General features: G+C 46.0%; 1 protein-coding gene across 1 annotated transcript; it reads right to left on the bottom strand.

Moving 5' to 3' along the window:
• On the bottom strand, positions 1 to 22,642 carry Proser1 (proline and serine rich 1). Its single transcript, XM_028873354.2, has 13 exons — positions 21,971 to 22,642; positions 19,409 to 19,474; positions 17,711 to 17,779; positions 16,946 to 17,040; positions 12,420 to 12,513; positions 10,386 to 10,496; positions 8,910 to 8,996; positions 7,760 to 7,838; positions 6,956 to 7,051; positions 6,661 to 6,705; positions 2,323 to 4,006; positions 1,867 to 2,017; positions 1 to 1,273 (listed from the first exon to the last, which is right to left on the bottom strand). The coding sequence occupies exons 1-13, from the start codon at positions 22,013 to 22,015 to the stop codon at positions 1,151 to 1,153; spliced, it is 2,745 nt and encodes a 914-aa protein (XP_028729187.1). The 5' UTR covers positions 22,016 to 22,642; the 3' UTR covers positions 1 to 1,150.
• Positions 22,643 to 22,909: the final 267 nt, after the last annotated feature.

Here is a 22,909-nt window from a genome sequence, read left to right as displayed (position 1 = left end):
TTTGTCATATCCATAAATTTATTTTAAAAAATGTTAAAAACTAACCATACAGGATTATTCAATATACTTAAAAAGTTTGTTCCCCATGTCAAAGGAAAATACATTTGCAACATCTTCCAGACACCGTCTTTATAAAAGTAGAACTTCTAGATGTTGAGATGTACTACAGTAGAGTCTATGGTTTACATTCTCTTTACTCCCCTACCCCTAATGTGGCAGACACTGCTCAGGATGATGATGGGTCACATTCCTCCACCACAGGTCTGTGGTGCACACTGCACTTCCTGACAGAGTGAGTCTCCTCCATTGCTGCACAGTTATTTCAGATGAGTGTTTGAGTAGAAATACATCCCATGATTGTAAACATTCACCAAGAGCTTCCAGGGTACAAGGAGCAATAGTGGTGGCCGGGGGATCACTTGTGGCCATACTGCTGAGATCAGGAAAAATGCTTTGCAAAATGATCCTAAGCCTCTCTTACTTGTATATCTGTAAGAAGGTAGTTCTGGGTATACATTTTTGGTTGAAAACACCTGAAAGTCATTCTGAAGACTACAATAAGTTTTTACTTTCCTGGAATATATTGAGTTAAATTCAGCAGTATGTATGATTATTAATAACAAATTTAAAGTAACAGTGGGTCTCAAGTTCCCCTTTGTGAATATATATGGAGCATTGCATTCCAGCTGATGCTAATTGGAGCCCACACATGCATCTGTAGAATAGCAACCCCCCCAGGGCCACGTGCATAAGTCTGAGTGAGGCACAACTATCACTTCTGTCCATGGAGGCAATACGAGCAGATTTAAGGCTGTATTCGGCTATGAAGAGTTCTGTCTCCTCTTTAATAGCCTATGTAGATCACACATGTAATTCAAAACTCTGTAGGATAGGAGGTGAAAAGTCCCCACATACTTTAAAATACTATTCTCCATACAATTCATTGTCACATATTTACATATATAGGAGTGAGGACACTGATAACTTACAACCACTTTAAAAATGCAACCTGAACAGTTCTAACCTCTGTCCCAGTATCCCTAAGAGTACTCTCTTCTAGACTACTGGCCAATTTCATATGTCAAATTGCTCATTGCAGTTCTTGGGCAAATTTCATGTTGTTCCCAAGAAGAATAAACATGTTTAAAATTCACTGCCACCCACTTTGGGATAGACCTGGTTGCAAAGAGAATGGTGTTCCAGGTGTGGAAGGATAGCTAGGGAATCCTTCTGGCTGGGCTGGGTAGCTCTCCAGAGCAGACGCCGAATGGACCTGCAGGAAAAGGCACACATAGTTAGCAGAGCCCCAGTTCATCGCGCCTGGACCAGCTCCCACCCACATACAACCAGACAAAAAAGGATGAGTGGGCAAAAATACGATTTTAAAAAATGTTAGGAGGTGGGTTTTGATGTTTTGTAGCGATAAGTTGCCTTACTGTTCATTATAGCTTAAGTATAAGACAAATTAAATTGTAATTGTCTTGACTTTTCATTTTATTAAGTCTCCAAATTGAGATTTTTTTTTTGTTTGTTTGTTTTTTTCGAGACAGGATTTCTCTGTGTAGCTTTGCGCCTCGGTAGTCCAGGCTGTTCTCGAACTCACAATGATCCACCTGGCTCTGCCTCCCGAGTGCTGGGATTAAAGGCGTGCGCCACCATCGCCCGGCCCAAATTGAGATTTAAAAACAAAACAAAACCTATAGATGGGAAAAACACTTCATGCATTTGGCTCCCACTATCTTTGTTACTTCTGAAAGGAGGTAAGTAGAACTTGTGAATTTGGGGAAAGCTAACTGTTAGTCACACCAAACTCCTGAGCTGCCAAGACGGTTCACCCCTTACCGTCTGGCTCCAGACACTGCATACCTGCTGTAACAGAGCCGACTGCGCGGCTGCGCTGTGCTGCAACTCTTGCAGGGACGACTGCGAAGGAGTCTGGGAAAACCCAGGGATACCTGGGAGGGACAGAAGGCCTGGAAATACAGAGCTACCCGCAGCTTGGAGTCCAGATGACAAACTAAAAACAATCAGTAGAAAAACAGGTCAAACTGCAGACAGAAGAGGGCAAAGCTGCTTCCGTATTTGTTAAGGAGCAGCTCAAAGACGGCAAAAGCAAGTAAACAAATCAGCTGACACCTCTGTGCGACAGAACCGCGAAGTGAGCCACTCACGGTCGTAAAACTTACTCCGAGTGGTAACACTTTAAGCAAACCAAGTCATCACTACGGAACATGGCTGAGGAGTCATGGAACACTCTGGACACTGGTCTCCTTTCCTCCCACCCATCCGTGACCTGACTCTGTCTGCAACCCAGTCACGTACCCTGCTTGGGCCACCAGGGCGGAGTTGAAGTTGGAACTGAAGGCCGAAGCAAACCCGGGCAGGACAGGCGCAGGTGATGGGGCCGAGGCGGCCACCGGCAGTGGGGTGACGGCTACTGTGGAGGGCGCCTGCAGCCCCGGGAACGAGGGCAGCGCGGGGCCACCACTTGGGGCACTGGAGACCGGGAAGCCAGGGTAGGAGGGGTTAGAGGCGGGCAGCGGGCCCTGGGTGACCGCGAAGAGAGAGGGCACGGCGGTGGACAGGTTGAGTGGGAAGGCTGCAGGTGAGGCATTGGAGGTGGGCAGCACTGGGCGCATGGTCGCGGAGCTGGGGTGTGCAGCGGCAGATGTGGTGGTCGACGGCCCCGCGAGGGACACAGCAGGATTGAGGGAGGGACTGCCCGGTAGAGGGAAACTGTTGGTCAACGAAGTGAATGGGGGAAGGGCAGTGAACACGGGAGCAATGGGCGTGGAGGACGCGTGTGGAGGAGGAAGGGACATAGAACCAGCCAGGGGGTTGCTCAGGCTGGAGAGCCCGGACAGTGCAGGGTTAAGGCAAGTGGACACACTGATGGGCACTGAGGTCGTGGGGTATCCGCGGCCCAGAGCACCTGGCAGGCCCAAGGTACTGCGAGCAGGAGTCCCGGGATGAGCCGGGCCTTTGAAGGCCGAGGGAGGCGGGCTCGTGGGCTCGCTTTTGATCATAACGGGCACAGTTGCTGCGGCAGGGGTGGAGGAGATGCCACCTGCATGGGGACCGTGCAGAAGCGAGCCTGAGGAGCCACAGCTGACTGGCATCGCTGCCGAGGAGTGGGTAGCCAACGGGGACTGTGCAGGCTGAACTGGGGCTGCAGACGTGGCGCTGGCCACAGGGGACTGCAGGCCTGGGAACATGGCCATCCCTGGGGTGGAAGACCTCTGTGCGGCAGCAACAGCCGCGGAGGCATAGCACTTGTTAGCGGCCGAGGCAGGAGAACCCGAGTTTTGATGGGGAAGAGAGGATAATGAAGCCAGCCCACTTGTGACCGCAGACGACAAGGCAGAGGAATTGATTAAGTGGGTGTCGTTTGACGTGAGGAAGCCTTTTAAGGCAGACAGAAGAGGGCTGTTTACACCGTGTGGACCTGCCGCACTGGCAATCACGGAAGGAGCTGGGGTGGCTATGCCGTGGGATGCCGGCGGGAAGGGCAAAGGCAGGCCCGCAAAGACCGACGACAGGGAAGCCGTGCTTGGGTTACTGGCTGACCCCGCGGTGGAGCTGGCTGAGGAGTGGCTGGTGAACGGGCCACAAGTGGAAGCAAATGTCTCACTGGAAGCCAGTGTGACCCTTGGTGTCGAGGTGGCCTGAGGGGATGGGGTGGGGGTGGCAGAAGGACCTGGCAGGGGCACTAGGCCAGAAAAAATGGAAGGGACGGGAGCAGGTGTAGTGCTGTGGGCAGAAGTAACAGGTGTCACGGGCACCGAGGGAGTCCGGATCACAGTCGGGTTCGGTGTGGATGGCTGAGGCATTGGGAACACCGGAAGGGCAGTGTTGGGAGCACTCATTCCGGGCCCAGTGGCAGCTGCTGACGCGGATGGATGGTTTACTGCCTTGACTGGGGACACAGCGGGGACAGGAGTCGCAGCCGGAGTCGAAGGATTAGAGCCATGAGGGGAGAAGAGTTGACTTGCTGGAGTGGGAAACGCTGGGGAGAGAAGAGGCAGGGTTTACGCTGAGCTGGAATGTCCAGTTTAAGAGAAACATAACCACAAACCAGAGAGAACCAAAGCAGACATGAGTGGCTTTTCATGTCTGAACCTCTAGGTGCCCTAGCCTGGCCTCGCTTTGGGCTCCTGTGATCGGGGTGACGGCCATGGCCTGCCTGTGCCAGCCCATCAGCGAGGAAGCCTGGAGGAGCTCAAAATCATTCCTCTTCTACTTTTCTGCTTTATGAAAGTAGGAAGCACTTGGAAGTGATGAGGCATAGGCTTCACCCTGGAACCCTCACTTGTGGAGAGCCCCTTCTCTAGAGGTCTGAACACACACACGGTCTCCCACCTCAGGACCTGTGGGGCCACAGCCTGTGTTTGCACACACTGACCAATGTACACCAGCCCCTAAGCCTCACTCAGCCTGTCCTGCGGGCTCCCTCAAGTGTAACACTGTGTCTAATTCATCCTTTACCTCAGGCCTCCGTGCTTTAGAAAGTCTGTGTCAGGGATCCATACAGGATCACCTTAGAGGACAGCTCCCTAACCACCGAAGAAACTGTTCTATTATTTTGTGTTTACTACACCATCCTTATGTGGATAAATCCTAAGGATAATTAAAAGAAGGATTTGGGGGTGATTTGTTCAACTCTGTGATGAACAAAGATGAACTCAGGATGAGTTCAACTCTGTCCAAGGTAACATAGAGCACTCCTCCCTCTACAGGGAAAAGTCTAACTACTTTTCAGAGAGTAAGACAGGATCCATGTGGAAAGCAGACTCTTGACCTGAGGATGCTCACATGGTCAGTGCGGCGACGGCCTGGTGGGAGGAGACACTCAAAGGGAACACCAGAACCAAGCCACTGCTCACAACTTGAAGTGCAGAGAGGCTGCACAACCCTTGACATGCTTTCAGAAAGGAACGCCATAAGAAAATTAACAAACAATAGTAAGAGAACTATAAATTCAGGGAGACACCATATCCATCTTTCTCATTTAGGGGTATTTTTTTTCCTGGTGTAGGGGCTTAAACTCAAAGCCTTGCACATGCTAAGCACACATACTTCCAGATCCATGTTGTAGCAGTGATTTAATTTCATGAAAATAAGACTTATTGTAGAGTCACCATGAGAACGGATCTGTGCTGTACTTTCTCTGTGTGTTTTGTAAGAACTAGAATCATCAGGAAAGAAATATGGGCCCGAGTCTGAGTTGCAAATAACACATCAACAGATACAGTGGTCCACAGAGGCCAGCGAGCATATGAAAACTCAGTCTTTGCACTGATATGCTGAGGACCACATACTTAATAACAAAGCTCGAATAAAAAGCAAGCAGGCCTTCCTAGAGTTCTCGGGGCCACAAAGCAAAGGCCCTGTGCCATTAGCATTTCCTGCAGTAAGCTACAAAGCAAAACCTCACTTACATGACAAATCATACATTCCTGTCATCTAATGTGGCTACTCACCAGCACACACTGTCTATCACACCTCATGTGAGGTCACTTATGCCCACAACCCTATCTGTCCTCATATCAACCCTGAGACCAACACTCCCATTTTATATATAAGTAAACTGAGGTTTGGTGTGGCAAAGCCAGCAGCATTTAAAGATCATATAGTTAAGCAGCTTCATTATAGAGAGCATATGTTGGCTCAATCCCCCAATATAGCAAAAACCACAGCACAACAAATAATATCACAAGGCCATCAAGTGATGGGGACCATGGTCTTACAACCACAGAGGTAGTCTTTATTACTATTTAGTAGTTTTTATAAGGGGGGGATTTTTTTTTAATATAAAACTAAATGTAAAGGCTTTAAAATTATTTCCAGCTGGGCGGTGGTGGTGCCTGTGAGTTCAAGGTCAGCCTGGTCTACAGAGTGAGATCCAGGACAGGCACCAAAACTACACAGAGAAACCCTGTCTCGAAAAACCAAAAAACAACAAAAATTTCCATAAAGTTAAATGGTTTGTTTACAGAGCTAGTTGGCTCCATAGTGACAGTAAGAAATACTGACATCCGTCCTGTTCACTCTGCACGCCCTCCTTCCCACAGGAGCTGCTACACCTTCTGGGCGCCTTCACAGGAAGTGTGAGGGAGTGCTCCCACCGAGACGCCCCACCTTGGCCCAGTAATCAGGTTTCCGAGCTGCTCTTCTCCCCGAGAACTCCTATTCCTCCCTCTGCAGAAAGCATCTCTTCCTGTGGCCCATCCATGCCTGGGGATGAAGCTGCCACCAGGAGGCGCCACCAAGGCCACCTTCTTCAGTCCCTTAGCTGCTCCAGAGCCCCTGATCATTTTCCACATTAGGACTTACTAGACTTATTATCTGTCAGAAAGGGTTATCTTTGTGTGCACATGAAAAGCACCTTTCCCGTATCAGAATGCTAAGTGAATATGGATGTACATGGCATGTGACCTTTACATTTCACAGAGTCTTGCAAACAGGACACAAAGTCACTAAATTAATTTAAATTCAGATAATATGTGCATTTCTTGAACGAAATCTATCATATGAAGTCACTCTTAGCAGGTACGCATTACTCTACACATAGGAGCCTCTCCGGAGACACTCCAACATCCCAGTGAGGAACGGGCAACAATCATGGCAGATAGCAATTGTTTGGGTCATTCTGGTACTTACTTTGACTCTGTGCAGGTTTTGACTGACTGGAGAGGTCTTCACTGTCTATATAAAAATAAATTGATTTCAAGCTTTGGTCAATTATTCCTCATCATAATCACAGATAGATATCAAAAAAGGAAAATCAAGACATAAATAAATAGACACCATTGAGAACACTGAAGGAAAATAGAGGACACAAGACTCATATCCATATGAGTACAACAGGTCGTTACTGTGGAGACACATTTACAGATAAATTTATGTGCACTAGGTGACTCATTTGAAACAGTCTACTACAGCAGCAGGCTTTTACCTGTTCCTACTGGATTCGGAGTGTAGGGAGGAGGGGGAGGGACACCTGGAGCTATCACATTGGCTAAGGGCACCAGACCCGCATTGTTGTAAGCACCTAAAACAAAAACAGCATAGAAAAAGTCAGAGAACTTAGTATCACTGGCTTCCAGTTAAATCTGTGTGAATACAGGTGTGCAGTTTACTTTCAACTGTCATGTCACAGAGATGCACCTCACGTGGAGACGGCTGAAGTGAGGGCTGAGCAAGGGGAAGGCAGCCCCTGCTGTACGTCCATTCCAGACAGCCTCCGGAAGATGAAGTGGGGATGAGGTGGGCTGAACCTGCCCCACGGAAGTCTAAGGACATATACTTGACCTTTCTAAATGCATTGATAACTCTGGAAACCAGCTACCTCAGGAAAGGGCGTTTAAAGCCATTTATCAAAGTGAAAATCCCTAATAATAAAGTGATTAAAACAATCTGCAATTAACTTAAATAATTAAGCAATTAAATTAGGAAAAAACCTTAAAAATAAACTATATTGCTGGGCGGTGGTGGCGCACACCTTTAATCCCAGCACTTGGGAGGCAGAGCCAGGTGAATCTCTGTGAGCTCGAGGCCAGCCTGGGCTACATATCAAGATCGAGGACAAGCACCAAAACTACACAGAGAAACCCTGTCTCGAAAAACTAAACAAACACCTATATCTTCAGCAGCTGGCCAGCAGCCAAACAAACCCTCAGAACTTAAGTACTGCCCATTTCTCAAGCTGTTCAGTTTCATGAACAGCAGGAAGAAACAGTGAAAACCAGGAAGTGCTTACTTGGTGCAATAGTTGCATGTGGCCGGCAAGGAGGTATCGGGTAGGGGACAGGTTTGTGTGGATTGTACGTTGAGGGAGGCTGGAAAGGGAAGCACAGTGGTTAGACATCACCAAGAAACATCTCCTGAAAAAGCAATACATTGTGCCTTTCAAAGCACCTCATCCTAAGAGGCTGAAGATGCCCCAGTTAACAAAGCTTCCGACTAAGGAAGTAGGTTCTTATTCAATTCCAAAGGTACAGCTTGCTAAGCATGTGGTGTTCTGTTTATTTTAGCAATCAATCATCCTTAATCATCTCCGACAAAGGTAGACCTGACTCTGAACAGTAGGTGCCTTTCTGGTCCAGTCTAGGCCAGTCCCAGGAATTCCTATCTTCACTATGAAAACATACAGAATCTTTAAGGTTTGGTCTCTCCAACACCCAATGACCTCAAGGGCAATGTCCTCTTAACTTCATTGGAATCTTAGTACCAGGACCATCATTAGTGCCTGGCCATTTGACAATTATTACACAATGAAATAGGAATTCAAGTGCTTTTGTTCTTCTGAAACCTACAGATTCACAAGTACTTTCTTTTACAGTTGATGGCATTTACAGAATCTCAGGTATCCAAAGCTACACTAAACGCTGTGTTCTACCCAGAGCGAGAGAGCAAGCAGGTGTCATCGGGCAAAGGGAGACACTGGAGAAGGGACCCTTTCTTTCCCCTGGCCTCATAAACAGCCACCATGGACTCTCCTATCAGGTGAAGGGTGGAGAATGCATGGCCCTATGGGGGCCACTAGTAAGTACTTAAGCACCTCCTCCACCCAGGAGACCCCATTCTCCTGCTCCCGGGAAAGGACAAGCCCCGGCTGTTTCACCAACATTAACACTAGTTAGCTGACAGAATCCCGTCTAGAAGAAACACCACACTCCAAGCTTCATCTGAATAGATGGATGTGGCTAGACTATTTTAACTTTAAAATAAAACTTACCCTCCAAAGAGCCTTGAACACTACTAAGTCTTTATACTACAGACCCTCGGCCATTCTCTCTACTCTGGAATTTCTACTACATTTAAACTTTGCAACACATAAAAAACTTAAGCTTTATACGGAAAGCTACACATACAGGACTTAACACTTGTTTCCTCTTTTATTTCAACACATACTGGTTTGGATGGCCAAGAATCCGTGCTGCTATTCCTTTGCCTTCATTGGTACATTCTTCACCGTCCTTTTTCAGAGGAGTTCCCTATTTAAAAACAATAAAGGTAGCCGAGACCTTAGACAACAACAAACAGCTAGCTGCCTGACCTCTCTTAACCCTTACACACACACACACACACACACACACACACACACACACACACACACACCCAACTTTAATTCCAGTGCCATGATTCAGAAGCTGAAAGAAAAACCTGGCAATCAAGACCCCATTAGAGACTGCTCTATAGACCAGAACAGAATGAGCTTATTCTGACCTATTCTATATAATCCTGTCCCCTCAGGCTGTATCTTGAAAGCCCCACTGGTCCGTGCCTCCCACCATCCATCTCAGAATAACTAGGGCTGACTGTATCACTAACATGACATTAAAGACTGGCACTGACTCCCAAAGCCAAGTCCTCAGAGGCCTTCCTGCAGCTGCCCTGCCTCCCCTTTCCATGCAGAAACTGTAGAAACTGGCTACCATGTCAGGAGGGTGCTCAGGTCCTTGCGGTGAGCAACAAAGACTCCTGACGACAAGCAACACTAACTTGCCAGGCATTTAGGTGGGCCTGGAAAGAAAAGAACATCCGTGTATGCCAGTCAAGCATCCGGATGAAACCCGAGCCGGAACTACAGAGCTAAACCACTCCCAGCTTCCTGAATCACGGGAAAACTACAGGAGTACGTTTGCTAGAATTAAAGGCATGTGGTGGTTCATGGTGGGTGGATCTCTGTGAATTCCAGGCCAGACTGGTCAGCTAAAGATATGGAGTGAGACCCTGTCTCAAAAGACCAAACCCAAAACACAAGAAACTACTGTAAATAATAAATGTTTAGTACTTAATCCATGAGGCTCCGAGGTTGTGACAAGTCCATAGAAATGTAACAACTTTTTTTTTTTTTTTTTTTTGGTTTTTCGAGATAGGGCTTCTCTGTATAGTTTTCTTGCCTGTCCTGGATCTCGCTCTGTAGACCAGGCTGGCCTCGAACTCACAGAGATCTGCCTGGCTCTGCCTCCCAAGTGCGGGGATCAAAGGTGTGCGCCACCACCACCCAGCTTAAAAGCAACAACTTTTGAAAAGGTTATTTTCCAAGGGCTCTGAGGACCACCCACTGGTATCCAAACAAGCTTCTTATAGGGCTTCATCATGCCGTTTCTGACATGGGTTCTCAGATACACAACTGTCAAAAATGCTGAGATCACTTGGAAAAGAAAAGGCAACATCATCCTTTGGCGTGTTCTGAAGGCAACAGTCAATTAATGGCATTTATACATGATTCAACTCTCAATTAAGTTGAAGTCATGAGACTGCCTCCCTTTGTAGAAGCATCATAAACTGGCATGTTCTCGTATGCAGCACATAAATGTACAATCTGCTACAGGTACCCTTAGTCACGGGAAATTACATGTATGTAAAAGCATGCTTACAGGGAAAATCCCATTTATGCGACTGGGTTTTCCTTTAGGATAAGGGTTTCCTGGGATGGTTCCACATGAAGATATCATGGCGTGAGGTGCTTTGCAGCCAGCTTTGAAAGCCTGTAATGCAAAAAAGAGGATAGTGATTAACAAAAATCAAACTCATCAAGTCAGGTATTTCAGATAACAGGAAGTCTAGCTAAAGCCATAAATAAAGGAATAGCATGGCATTCACACATTCACCCATCAATCACCACAGACATGAAGGGTGTGTCCAAAAAAGTAAGAGTTATTATGGTCAAATTATTACCATGGTTACATTACCAGACCACCATCATGACTGCTATGAGCAGGGTATGTTTCACACCTTTAATCCCAGGACCCAGTAGGTAGAGCCAGGCAGATATCTGTGCATTTGAAGCTACCTGGTCTACACGGTGAGTTCTTGTTCCATTTCTTTGAGATTGCTCTAAAAATGTTTACTGCTTAGTTGAAAAACACACACACAAATAATGGGGTTGGGATGGGCCTGCTGTTAAAAAGCTCTTGCTGCTCTTGCAGAGGACCTAGTCCCAACACCCACACTGGGCAGCTCACATTGTTACTGCCACTCCAGGTGATCTGGCACCCTCTTCTGGCCTTCACAGGCATCCACATGCATATGCACATATCCACATGCCAAAGTAAAAATAAAACAAATCATTTTAAAAAGCTTAAAAAACAACCCTAGCCAGGCAACGGTGACACACACTCTTAATCCCAACACTCGGGAGGCAGAGCACTCGGATCTCTGTGAATTCGAGGTCAGCCTGGTCTACAGAGCGAAATCCAGGACAGGCACCAAAATTACACAGAGAAACCCTGTCTTGAAAAACAAAAACAAAACAACCCTAAAGAGCCAGACTACTGAAAAACAAGAATGATTTATCACAGTGTTCAGTTGTGAGACACTGGGGATGGATTTAAGTCTATGGTGTTTACATGGCACCCTCAGCTTCTAAAATAAAATCTTAGACACACTGAACTGGTGCTCAGTGCTTTGTAAGGCAAAAACACTCCAGTGGATATATACTGTATTATAGGAATACCCAACATTCACATTCATATCAAAGTACTTACAGGGATGCTGTGTGTATAATTATTTTTATAAATTCCCAACACATACAATTACATCAATTACATAATTCAGCCTTCAACCTTAAAACACCTCCAACACCTCAACCTTAAAAAAATTTTTTTTCACCTCAGTTTGGTCCTAATAAACTACACTGGGCAAATGCCCTTACATATAAATTTGTATATTCCTACTTATTTCCTTAGGACAAATTCTTAATAGAACTTTTGGACTAAAACATAGGAACAATTTAAATTAATTCATTTACATTAACAGTGTTCCATTATACAGAACACATGGTCCCAGAACATTTCTGAACCAAAGAGATATGCATTAGAAATGCATAGAAGAAAACTACAACTATATATATACTGCCCTTCCTGAACTCAGGAGGCTTTAAGGATCACTCGAGGCGAACAGCAGGGCCTTCAGAGAGCATGCTGTACCTCCGTCAAGCAGGCTTCTACTTCTGTGGAGAGGCAACATGATCTTAGGAACTTACAAGTGTGAATGGCAAGGCAAGGTTCCAATGCTTGGGTAGATACCCTGTCCCTTTTAGAGATTTTTGTTACTGATGTGGAGTTCTGTCTTAGTATTCATCTCCCATGAATTTGATTACTATAAGTCTGCTAACAAACCAAATGTGAAGCTATTGATCCTAAGCATGTGAGGATCAAACGCTTGGCACCAGGCAGAACTCCACAGGGGAAAGATGCAGGTGCCCTGCAGGATGAACCACTGCTGGATTTTCACTCCTGAGTGGCCTCAGCCCCCAACAGCTTCTTCTACAAGGCCCTACTTGTGCGCCCTGGCTGGCAAGAATGTCTCTGTCTAAGCTAGTCCCCAACACAGCCACAGTGAGGCGAGTGCTTCACTACTCACAACACCCACATCCAGCACAGCATCTGCACAGCAGCTGTGAGGATTACCTGCTCCAGGACTCTTTTGCACCGTTTCTTCTCCGACATGTTGATCCTGAATAAATCTTCAATGGGACGAGAGTTCTGTGCATCCACAATGTTTCTGTCAAGGAAATATGACTTAGCTTCTGTTGGAGGGCCACAGCCTATCTGAGGGGCCTGAGGGACCCTTTATTATATTAAGAGGTAGGACCTGTGGGATCCCACAGAGGTTTCCTAGTGAGAGCTGAGCTTGCTTTACCCAGCAGGGCTGTATAAGGAGATGGATTGACCACGAGCATGGTTACCAGATGTTTGGAAGGGTCTGAACTTGGCCTGTGCGGTGTGCTTTGATCTGGCAAGGAGAAGGGGGGCGTCTTTTGCTCTGCCCCTTGGCATTGTTATAAAAAGCCCTTTTGAAGAGACAGAGGGGGCTGATGGATTTTGATCCAGGTTCTCCCAAAGCTATCCTGTCCTGTGTCTCTGTCTGTCTCATCTCTGCTATTTTAGTATCTACTAATTCCTCATGCCTCTCTCCTCCTCATAGGAACCCTGTAAAAGGTGGGAGCTGGCCTCCCGAAACAAAGTCAGTACTCCTGCACTTCCTATGTATGTGGTCATTAGCTCACAGAGGAATAGGTACTTCCTACATCTGTGGTCATAGCTCAGTCTAAGGGCTGTTTCCCACTCCTGCATTTCAGCATTTGCTTTGCCCCCTTCCTATCCTGAGTAACTCAAAAGGTAAGCTGATAAAAATGTAGAATGTTTATTGATCAGGATACCTGTACCTCAGACCCTTCAATTACAAAAGTGATAGAGTGATGTAGGATATAGAATGCTCCTCATTTGATGTTTGAGAACCATATGTAAGCATGAGATTGAAAAGAAAAGGGATACACTGTCTATCAAGCACATTTTCCATCAAGCACACTCTGGCTTAGGTTGAAAGATATCAAGAAGGAAGTTGCCTGTCTTTGACTACCAGCCTCTGACAGGAGGGGGTAGAGAGCTTAACTCAGCTCTGACTCAGGTCCCTACTAAGAGCTTTGCAAATAGTTGGAATATCCACAGCATTATCCATAGCTGCCACACCCCCCCATTAAAGGAGTAGAGGATGATAAAGATGGAATGTTCTTTTTTGAATGGGTCTTAAGATGTCTATCACAGCCTTAGCTGTACCAAGCCCCTTTCTAAATCAAAACTCTCAATGCAAATGCATCAAATAAACTGTATCAAACTTAAAGATTCCCTCATCTTTTACCAAACCATGGTTCATAAATAAATTAACATAATTCTAACATGAACATTACTATACATATTTACAACTAACATGAATATCACTATACTTATACTTTTACAAGCTTATATTCAAAAGGAAACTCTATAGAACTATTTTATAAACTTTAGCACACATCTAGAAGAGATTTCTTAAAAGAACTATTTACATCTTTTCCCAAGAAGAGAGAATATATGAATTGAGAATCACCACAGTTAAAATAGCAGGTGAACTCAGAACTGCTTCATTTCTGAAGTTCACAGTCAGTTTTGATAAAGTTCCCCTGACAGCTGAAACCAGAGCCTAATTTGTCAGTGGCTCTAGAGTCGTTGTATCCAACTCCCTGGACCCTGGGATTCAGTGAGTGCTGTTGCTGGGGGGATTTGATACTTGCTGCCAGTGGCTATAACACTCGGTGCTAGCAGGCTGTAATGCTTGGAGCCATGCCACTCCCCCAAAGTCACCTTTCCCACCAGGTCCTTTCAAACATTCCAAAACTGGCAGAAAAGAGCCCAGCAGTAGACAGTAGCCTGTCAGGGGCTGTCCCATAACTCACTGCAGCTCCCCTGAGTGCCACAATTCAAAGAAGTATTGCTGAAACTTCACTCCTAGCTACAGCAGCACTTTATGGCAGTCTTTCCCTGAGAACCTTGCCTCAGGACCAGGATGGAATTACTGTACTGAGCTGCTGCAAAGCTCTTAGAAAAAACTTCCTGTGCAGCTATTAGGAACCATCTTTCTTAAAGGAACCTGCATTGAAACCGAAGCGGTGTGGTTCCAGGTTCTGTGTCATTCCAGCTTTTCTGGAGAGACGTCAGCAGCTATGGTGTTATTAGAGCTGACATTTCTTTGTTCCACACACCTCACCAAACTCAGGCAGCCAGCAAGCTTCATTTGGTAACTGAGGGTGCAATTTCCCCCTTCTTAGTTGTTTTGAAGCTGCTTTTTAAGATTACCATGAGCTCTTTTAATGATGCCAATGTCTCTCTCTCTTGCATTTCAAGCACAACCAAGTTTTTAATTTGCTGTTAAGTTTTTTCCTTCCAGTGTTTGGAATACTTTCCCTTGCTTTCTAAAGGGCTTCAAAGTGGCTTGTTGACAAATGGCATCAACATTTTAATTCCTTCCAGACTTTGGTCACCTACTTCTCCTTCTCAAGAGGTAAACTAAACTTTCTAACAGCACTTGGGAAAAAGCAGCATTTTGAGGCTGAAAATGCAGAGTTTTTGGTCAGTGCAGTACCGGCAGTATTTCCCTTGAGTGTTTTGCTGCTCTGTCTGAGCTTCTCTCTGGGTCTGCTTATACTGCCAGGCTGTTACAAACTACATTTCCAAAGCTGCCTTTTTGGGTCCGGGAGAAATCCCAGCTGAGGGGCATTGCTTCTCCACCTCTCCAGGTCAGTGAAAAGAGTACTTAAGTAAAAGCTTTTTCAGAGAGATTTTTTCCCCCCAGATAGATCCTCTTTGTCCTGGCTTCTCCCCTTCAAGATGCAGAGTCCCTTCAGGCCCAACACTAAGAGTATCACACTCTTCTCTCACAGCTGGCCCCAGCCAAGTGTCCCGCAGCAGCTGCACCTCCTCTGCACCTCTGCGCACGCTCTGCCCCTAGCTGCTTCTCTAAGACTGGCGTGAAGGGGAGACAGGACAAGCAGTGCTAACCGTGAGGGTTTGCAATGCTCTAGGGGATTTTCCCCTCCAGGTGAGTCTAATTTTTCCCTTACAGAAAGAAGAGAGATCTGAGAGGGAAAGATCTGAAAAGCTTTCACGTTTTAAAAGAGAAATTACTAAGTTTTCCCCAAGACTTCTGTTCCCTTAAATCTGGCTTCATGGCCAAGAAGGAACTAACCCTAATTGAATGGTGTTATCAGCAAGCATTTTTATCCAGTGGCACTGGAGCAGAGGGTTTTGTCTCACCTGAATCTGCCTCAGGGAAAAAAAAATTTCCCCTCTTGCTTAGGACTCAGATATAAGCTGTCCACAGGCCAAAAGTTTCCACAGGAATCTTTTTCTGCCCTGTTTCCCTCATAGTATTCTTGTATGACTCTGATTCTTCCCCAGGAGTTGGCGTTCAGAGTCCCAAAAAACACAGCTCCTCTGTCTTGTTGTTTTTCTTACCCTAAGTTTTTTCCTATACTATATTCCTATATTCTACCTTACTCTAAGTTTTTTCCTAATTTTGATAGAAATTAAGAGAAAGAATGAAACCTAGACAAAGAGAGATAGTTGCTGCAGCCTTACTATTTCTTTCTTTCTTTTTTTTTCCGAGACAGGGTTTCTCTGTATAGTTTTGGAACCTGTTCTGGATCTTGCTCTGTAGACCAGGCTGGCCTTGAACTCACAGAGATTCATCTGGCTCTGCCTCCCGAGTGCTGGGATTAAAGGAGTGCGCCACCGCCACTGCCGCCTGGTCAGCCTAATTATATCTATACTGCGTTATATTTACAATTATAGCTCCCGAAGAAAATACCATTGCCTTTAACCTACAAAACCAGACAAGCCCAACCGCTTCCGCAGGTTCTTTCCTACTCTCACTTAACTTCTTCTGCACCCAACTCCCTAGTTCTGACGCCATCTGTGGGAGGCCAGCTCCCACCTTTTACAGGGTTCCTACGAGGAGGAGAGAGGCCAAAGGAATTAGTAGATACAAAGATAGCGGAGTTGAGACAGACAAAAACACAGGACAGGACAGCTTCGGGAGGACCTGGATCAAAATCTACCAGCCCCTTCTGTCTCTTCAAAGGACTTTTTATAGGAACGCCAAGGGGGCAGATTAAAAGACCTCTTCCATGCTAGATCAAGGCATACTGCCAGCCCAAGTGCAGACCCTTCCAAACACCCGGTAACCATGCACATGGTCAATCCATCCCCTTATGCAGCCCTGCTGGATAAAGCAAGCTCAGCTCTCACTAGGAAACCTCTGTGGACTCCCACACTATGTAAAGATACTAGAATCCAGTACCATGCTTTCACAGATTGTGGGCATTTTTGTTTGTTTGGAGACGGGTTCTTACTGTCTTACTCAGGGTCCTCTGCTTCAGCTTCCTAAGTTCTGAGGTGACAGATGTGTGCTTTCACACCCAGCTGTTTTCATAGATTATTTCATTAGAGTTCTGCTTCCTTACGTGATCGACTCATTAACACAGATCACTTTTCATAGACTATTCCATCAGCATTCTGCTGCCTCTTATAATTGTCCCATTAACCCAGACCAGTGACTTTCAAAGGCAGGTAAGCTTTAAGCTTCCAGACTTGAGCAGGCAGTAAAAGGAGTGAGTACTCACGAGGCCAAGAGCTCCAGAGCAGTCAGTTTGTCTTTACTGAAGGTGAAACAGCTGAGGATGCTGACCACTTCCGCTGGATGGACAGCCACCATTTTCTATCACAAAAAATAATGTGTTTCAACGTGAGACTTCTATGCCAGACCTTACCTGCTTTGGGGAACTAGAGTTAAACTGTTAGTATAAACATTTCGGGACACAGCCTACATCTAGCTAAGAGGACACAAGCAAACAGTAAGCCCCAGCAACCTAAGGGAAATCCTAGAAATACTGACTAAACTTGAACTCTTTAGTACAATCATTTCAGAAGCAGGTCTAAGTTCTACATGCGTGTTTTCCTGTGCTCACCTGCAACATGTGTAAGTCTCTCTGAATGGCCATCTACAGAGCTGCCATTTACACAGGGGACTCAACTCGTGGTGCAAGGCACAGGAGTCACAGTCAGGGCATGGACTGAGGTTCAGCTCTCCTTATGACAGAGTTGCCTTTAGGCTAAAGTGATGCATGGTGGGAGGTGCTGCAGAATCAAAATCCTAAGGGTCTAGGTCCCAGGAGCCTGCTCTGCAATGAGTACATCCCCTCCATCTGCCAATTAGGACTGGTACAGATTTAACAGCAGCACAACGCAATTTTACACCCTGGAAGGCTGTAACTTTTCACAGTTATCGGAGTTTCACAGTACAGCGGAATGTAGGTTAGCCCCTCCAATACAAACCACACCTTGATCTGGATTATGCAAAGATGGGGGAAGAGAAGGGAGTCACTCACATGCTGCAGTGCTTTCATGGCCTTCAGCTGCGGCTCTGCCCAGGAGAAGTACCTTAGGAGGTCAACCACCTGCAAGCAAAGAGTCACTTCATTCAGCTCTGAGAACAGTGTCTGCACACATTTCTTGAACACAGATTCCAACATCTGGAATTCCCGTCACCATGTGTGGGAGATGAGCATGGCACTAGAGTCGAACAGTATGGCAAAGTACAACCATTGTAGTAAAATTTAAAACTTCTGTTTCATAGCAGCACAGTTCTTCTCACATCATGTGCTTAAGAGTCACATGATGCCAACAGCTTCCACAATGGATAATGTGGATAAAGAATGTTCCTATCACCATAGAACCTTCTACTGGACAGCACTGGTCTAGGAAGAAAGAGAAACATACAGGACTGGCAAGCTGGCTCAGTGGGTAAAGGTAATTACTATAAAGACTGATGACCTGAGCTGGATGCCTGGGACACATGTGTTAGAGACAAAGACCCCACAAGCTGTTCTCACATTACCACATGAATACAGTGGCATTCTGTCCATTCCCCTAAATAAATTTTTCCCTTCCGTCCTACCTTCCTTCCTTCCTTTCCTACTCCCTCCCTCTCTCTTTCTTTTTCTTTTTCAAAGAAAGGAGACATACAACCTAGAGTTAGCCTGGTAGTACACGACTGTTAACACCAGCTGAGCAGGAGGCTGAGGCAAGAGAATCTTAAGTTCAAGGTCAGTCTCAGCAACGAAGCAGGTCTCCATCTCAAAATAAAAAGTTTTAAAAAAGAGGGCTGGGATGTAGCTCAGCAGAGGGGCACTTGCCCAGCATGTGCAAGGCCCTGGGGTTTAATCTTTAGTACCACAAAAGAGATAAATTATTTAAAAAATAAAGACGCCCAGGAAGTGGTGTATGCTGAAAGGCCAGGAAGAGTCAGGTGGAGATGGAGTGTCCGCTTGGTGATGTGCAAACACTGCAACTGGAAAAGCACCCAGCAGGGGTGGCAGCTGGGTCATTCACGAGGCTGCTGCGTGCTGACTGAATGAAGGTCTGCAGGTCCACTTCTGCCCTTGGATTTGAATCCTTAGAGCACACTACAGTCAGTCACAGCTCTAACTCAGTACTGCACTGTGAGAGTCGGGGAGACGGGATCCCGGGGGCTCCTACCACTACCCACAAACGGAGTCCTTGAAGCAGGCGCGAAGATCGCATGATGCCAGTCAGGAGTGAGCAGAGCACTGAGTCCCTCACCACTGTCTTGAAGGAGACCTCCAAAGAAGAGCACGGAGGGGTCAGGCTGTTGGCTGTGCAGCCAACAGCTCAGCATTTATTCTTGTCTTCGTTGGCCATACAGTGAATTTCAGAACTGTATCAATACTATACAGATTTAGTAAAATTTACAAATCCATAAACTCAAAAATTATTACTACAGACTAGGATTTATGTGTATGAACGAGTGATCTGCATGCATGTACGACTGTGCACGCATCACATGCGAGCCTGTTGCTCCAGTTCAGAAGGCACCAGAAGCCTTGGAACTGGAGTTTTGGATTGTTGTGAGCCAGCATGTGGGTGCTAAGAGACAAATGTGGGTCTGCAGGAGCAGAAAGCATCCTTAACCACCCAGCCATCTTGCGGCAATCCTGAATGGATCCAGTAGGTAAACACACTAACCAGAACACTAGTCTAAAAAGGCTTTGAAAAATGACAAATACCTGTTCACTGGAGAAGTACCCATGAACATACTCAATTGCTTTCAATTTATATTCTGTCAAAACCGCCTAGAAAGGGGGGGAAAAAGAATTAATATACATCAGCAGCATGTTAATATGCAGTTACCCACATTACATTACTCCCCTCCCCCCTACATACACACACACACACACACACACACACACACACACACACACACACACACACACACACACTGATAGGGGCTGGTCTCATTCAGCTCCGTCTGGGAACAGCAGCAACTAAGGCAACAAGAAATCCCACCTTTTAGACCATCTGGGTCTCCAAGAACACTTACACAAAGGGATTAACATTGTAATAGAGTCAAAGCTAGTAGAAATTATGTGTCAAGTTCCTGAATGTCTAATCAGTTTCAATTTGATACAAATTGCCATGCCTTTTCCGTTTTCTTCCTAGAGAGGTCTCTCTATGGAGCCCAGGCTGGCCTGGAACTAGCACTGTGGCCCTCAACAGGCACTTTAGAGCTTGCTTCCTCATTCATAAAGAGAGCTGACCCACAGCAGGTGTTTGATAAATAGCTTCTTTCTTCTCTGGGACCTTTGACTTAACACACCAGTCAGGCTAACGGAAGTCAGGTAGACTCCTTTCAGAGATGGAAAGACCAAGCAAATGACCAGAGTCTGGAAGGCACTTGTCCTAAACTACTGACTAGCCATTTTCTCCTCACTACAAAAGAGCTACATTTGTATTTTCCATATGTATCATTCTACTAGGAGCAAATGTAATGACCAGGCAAAACATCCAGGGTGATCAACAGTTGAACTTTTACATGGCAATCTGGGGAGCGCACCCTGAGGCGTGTGATCATCAACATTACAGAGAGTGGAAAGCAAGGTTCAGGACCAAAGCCTGGCTTGAGCGGATGCCACCAGTCAAGTCTCAAACCTTCCCTCAATGTTGGAGAGGGCCAGCTGTGGCCCACACACAGAAGATGGAACGCAGGGTTACAGCGGTTAATACCGAACTCCTGAGGGAGCATTAGCTACCTAAGGCGGCTTGGCTTGCCAGCTATAGATTTGGGAATACAACACCTAACTCCACAGATTAGGAAGCTGAAGTCAGACAGGAAGTGCTTACTAATTAATAGCTTTATTATCCTATTATTTTTTTTTGAAAAAAAAAGAAAAAAAAGATGCCTCTCCTATTTTTCCCCCCAAGGGTCTTCTTAGAACTTTCTACTTTAAATGACAGAGTGTCAGCCAGTATTATCTTGGAAGTCCAAAAGAGGTGACCTGATTTAAAGTGACATTTACAAAGTCTAAGCGCAGTTTCTAACAATTCTAGCACAACCCCCTCTCTAGAAATGCCTGTTTTATTCCACTACAGTAGACTAAGAGCGCCAATGTGCTTCTCCATCTGGCAAAGCCAAGTAGCAGCACGCTTTGATTTAAGACCGGAAATGTGGACTTAAAGGCTGCCTCGGATGAGCAGACTTTAATCTCCAGAACCTTTCCATGTCCGTCGTTCATATTTATTACCAGACATTTTTACAAGGCTGAGAAGGGAGAGGATATACACACGGATGTCTGCACTGCTCCAAAGCAGAAGTGTGTGTTCATGTCTACTTTAACTTAAAATTGATTTTCTCACAGAGCGGTTAAAAATCAGCACAGGAACCAAGTGTGGCAAATTCTAAGTACATGATAAAATGACATTTGTTTCAAATTTTAATTAGACAAAGGGAATTTGCAACAGCAGAAATCTACTTGAAGAGAAAAAAAAAATCCAGTACCATCAAATATGAGAGATTAATCCAGTTAATTTGAAAAGAGCAAGGTCTTGCAAAGAGCAAAAGAGAACCATAGGCCTGGCGGCAATTTTTGCAGTGAGTCTTACAAGATGAAAATAAGGATATAAGTAAATAAGGATAGCAGTGTAAGGAAATAAATCTTCTGGTGCCAGTTAGGGGCACCTGTTTGAGATGCCAACTAGATGCAGGACAGCCCAGTGCAGACTGTGTGGTGGTGGCTCATGGTTACAGCACTACCCTTTCTGTCTAATAGGTCACCTCTTATTTTTACACTTTTAGACTCAACACTACATTCTAAAATGTTTGCTGTCTGGTTCATCCCAGAAGACAGGAAATATAAAACTATCTCAAAAAGCAGAAGGAAAAGGAAAGCCGAGGCAGGGAACAAATTTTTTTCCCAGTTTGAGATTTGAAAAGAAACTTTCCAGGTATTACTTATTACTTCCAATATGGAGTCATTCCTGTTACTGAAACATGGAAACATTGAATCTAATGCCATTCAACCAAAAGGCTGAAGGATTTACAGTTGGCTCCAGAACCGTGGGCAGTCCAAACGTTAATTCTCGTACCACAATGATTTCTCAAGGTTATCAGTCAGGTGGCTTATCTTCTATTTGAGCCGTGCAATCTACCAAGATGCAACCTCTTTACATTACACAGGAAAGTTGAAGTACCTTTGGCGATGCGATGACTTATTTTGCACACAACATCTCAAAGAAAAGTAAGCCACTTCAATTATCTCATAAGATTTTTTTTAGGGAGCAAGGTCAATTACCTTTCGAATTTCATCCAGCACCGTTTCAAAGGACTTTTTGTCCATCTTGAGTCCTATTCCGACGCGGCTTCTCACAGTTCTACTTGCAATTACGAAACGCTCATCCCAGGTCCGCCCCGCGGATAATACACCAGGAGGAAAAAAAAGGAGGCGAGGAGGTAGAGAGTATTGCAAACTGCCCCGGAAACAAAGCAAAAACCCCCAAACGGAAACTTAGAAAAAGTTTTTTATTTAAAAACGGACTTCAGTAGGTTCTTCGCACAAAGCTTGAGCGGCTCGGAGGAGAGAGGGCGTTTGCAGAAATCAGGGCTCCGGAGGGGGCTGAGGGCCGGGCGCTCCGAGGGGAGGCCGCCGAGCCACGCACCGCTCCCGGATGCGATCCGGGACACTTGGCTCCCGAAGGTGCTCAGCCCCGACACTCTGCCCGACCCCGGGGTCCCGCAGCTCCGGCGGCCGGCGGCCCTGCAGGTTCTTTGTTACCCGTTTCCGTAGCTTCCGGGAGCGGGCCGGCGGTCGGGGCGCACTAGGAGCGGGGCGACCGGGGACGCAGCCTCGTGTAGGGAGACCCTCGAAGACCGCAGCGCGCACACGGCCGGCCGCCCTACAGGAGTACCCCTAAACGCCCCCACCACCTCCAGGGGACCTTCGAGAGAACGCGTCGCGCCGATAAGACGCAATGGCGCATCCGCCAGTGTGAGTCGCTATTGCCCAAAAGACAGTCGTTGGGGTGAGTGGGTAGGGTCCTAGTGTGGGAACATAGGCATCCATGGCAAACGCCTGAATGCTTTTGAAAGAGAGGTGACTGACGTCCTTTCCAGAGCGTCGGGGCCATTGTTTCGGTGTCATGGTCCGCTTAGTCTTGAGTTTGTTAGTGCTATGTCTTAATTATGGAATGTGAATTTACAAGAGTGGACGGCAAACGGATCGGGAAGATCTGCG

Source organism: Peromyscus leucopus, chromosome 6 (assembly GCF_004664715.2).
Source record: "Peromyscus leucopus breed LL Stock chromosome 6, UCI_PerLeu_2.1, whole genome shotgun sequence".
In the NCBI taxonomy this organism is placed as follows: Eukaryota; Metazoa; Chordata; class Mammalia; order Rodentia; family Cricetidae; genus Peromyscus; species Peromyscus leucopus.
The sequence above is the reverse complement of the archived record's forward strand: the minus strand, read 5'-3'. Positions and strand labels throughout refer to the sequence as shown.

What these genes read in the sequence shown, in the direction of transcription:
- Proser1 (XM_028873354.2), bottom strand. Translation starts at nt 22,015, where the DNA reads ATGGACAAAAAGTCCTTTGAAACGGTGCTGGATGAAATTCGAAAG. An exon ending in GCAAAAGAGTCCTGGAGCAG is followed by an intron (nt 10,497 to 12,419) that starts GTAATCCTCACA and finishes TTTGCATTACAG; the next exon opens with GCTTTCAAAGCTGGCTGCAA. An exon ending in TCCGAATCCAGTAGGAACAG is followed by an intron (nt 6,706 to 6,955) that starts GTAAAAGCCTGC and finishes ATTTTTATATAG; the next exon opens with ACAGTGAAGACCTCTCCAGT.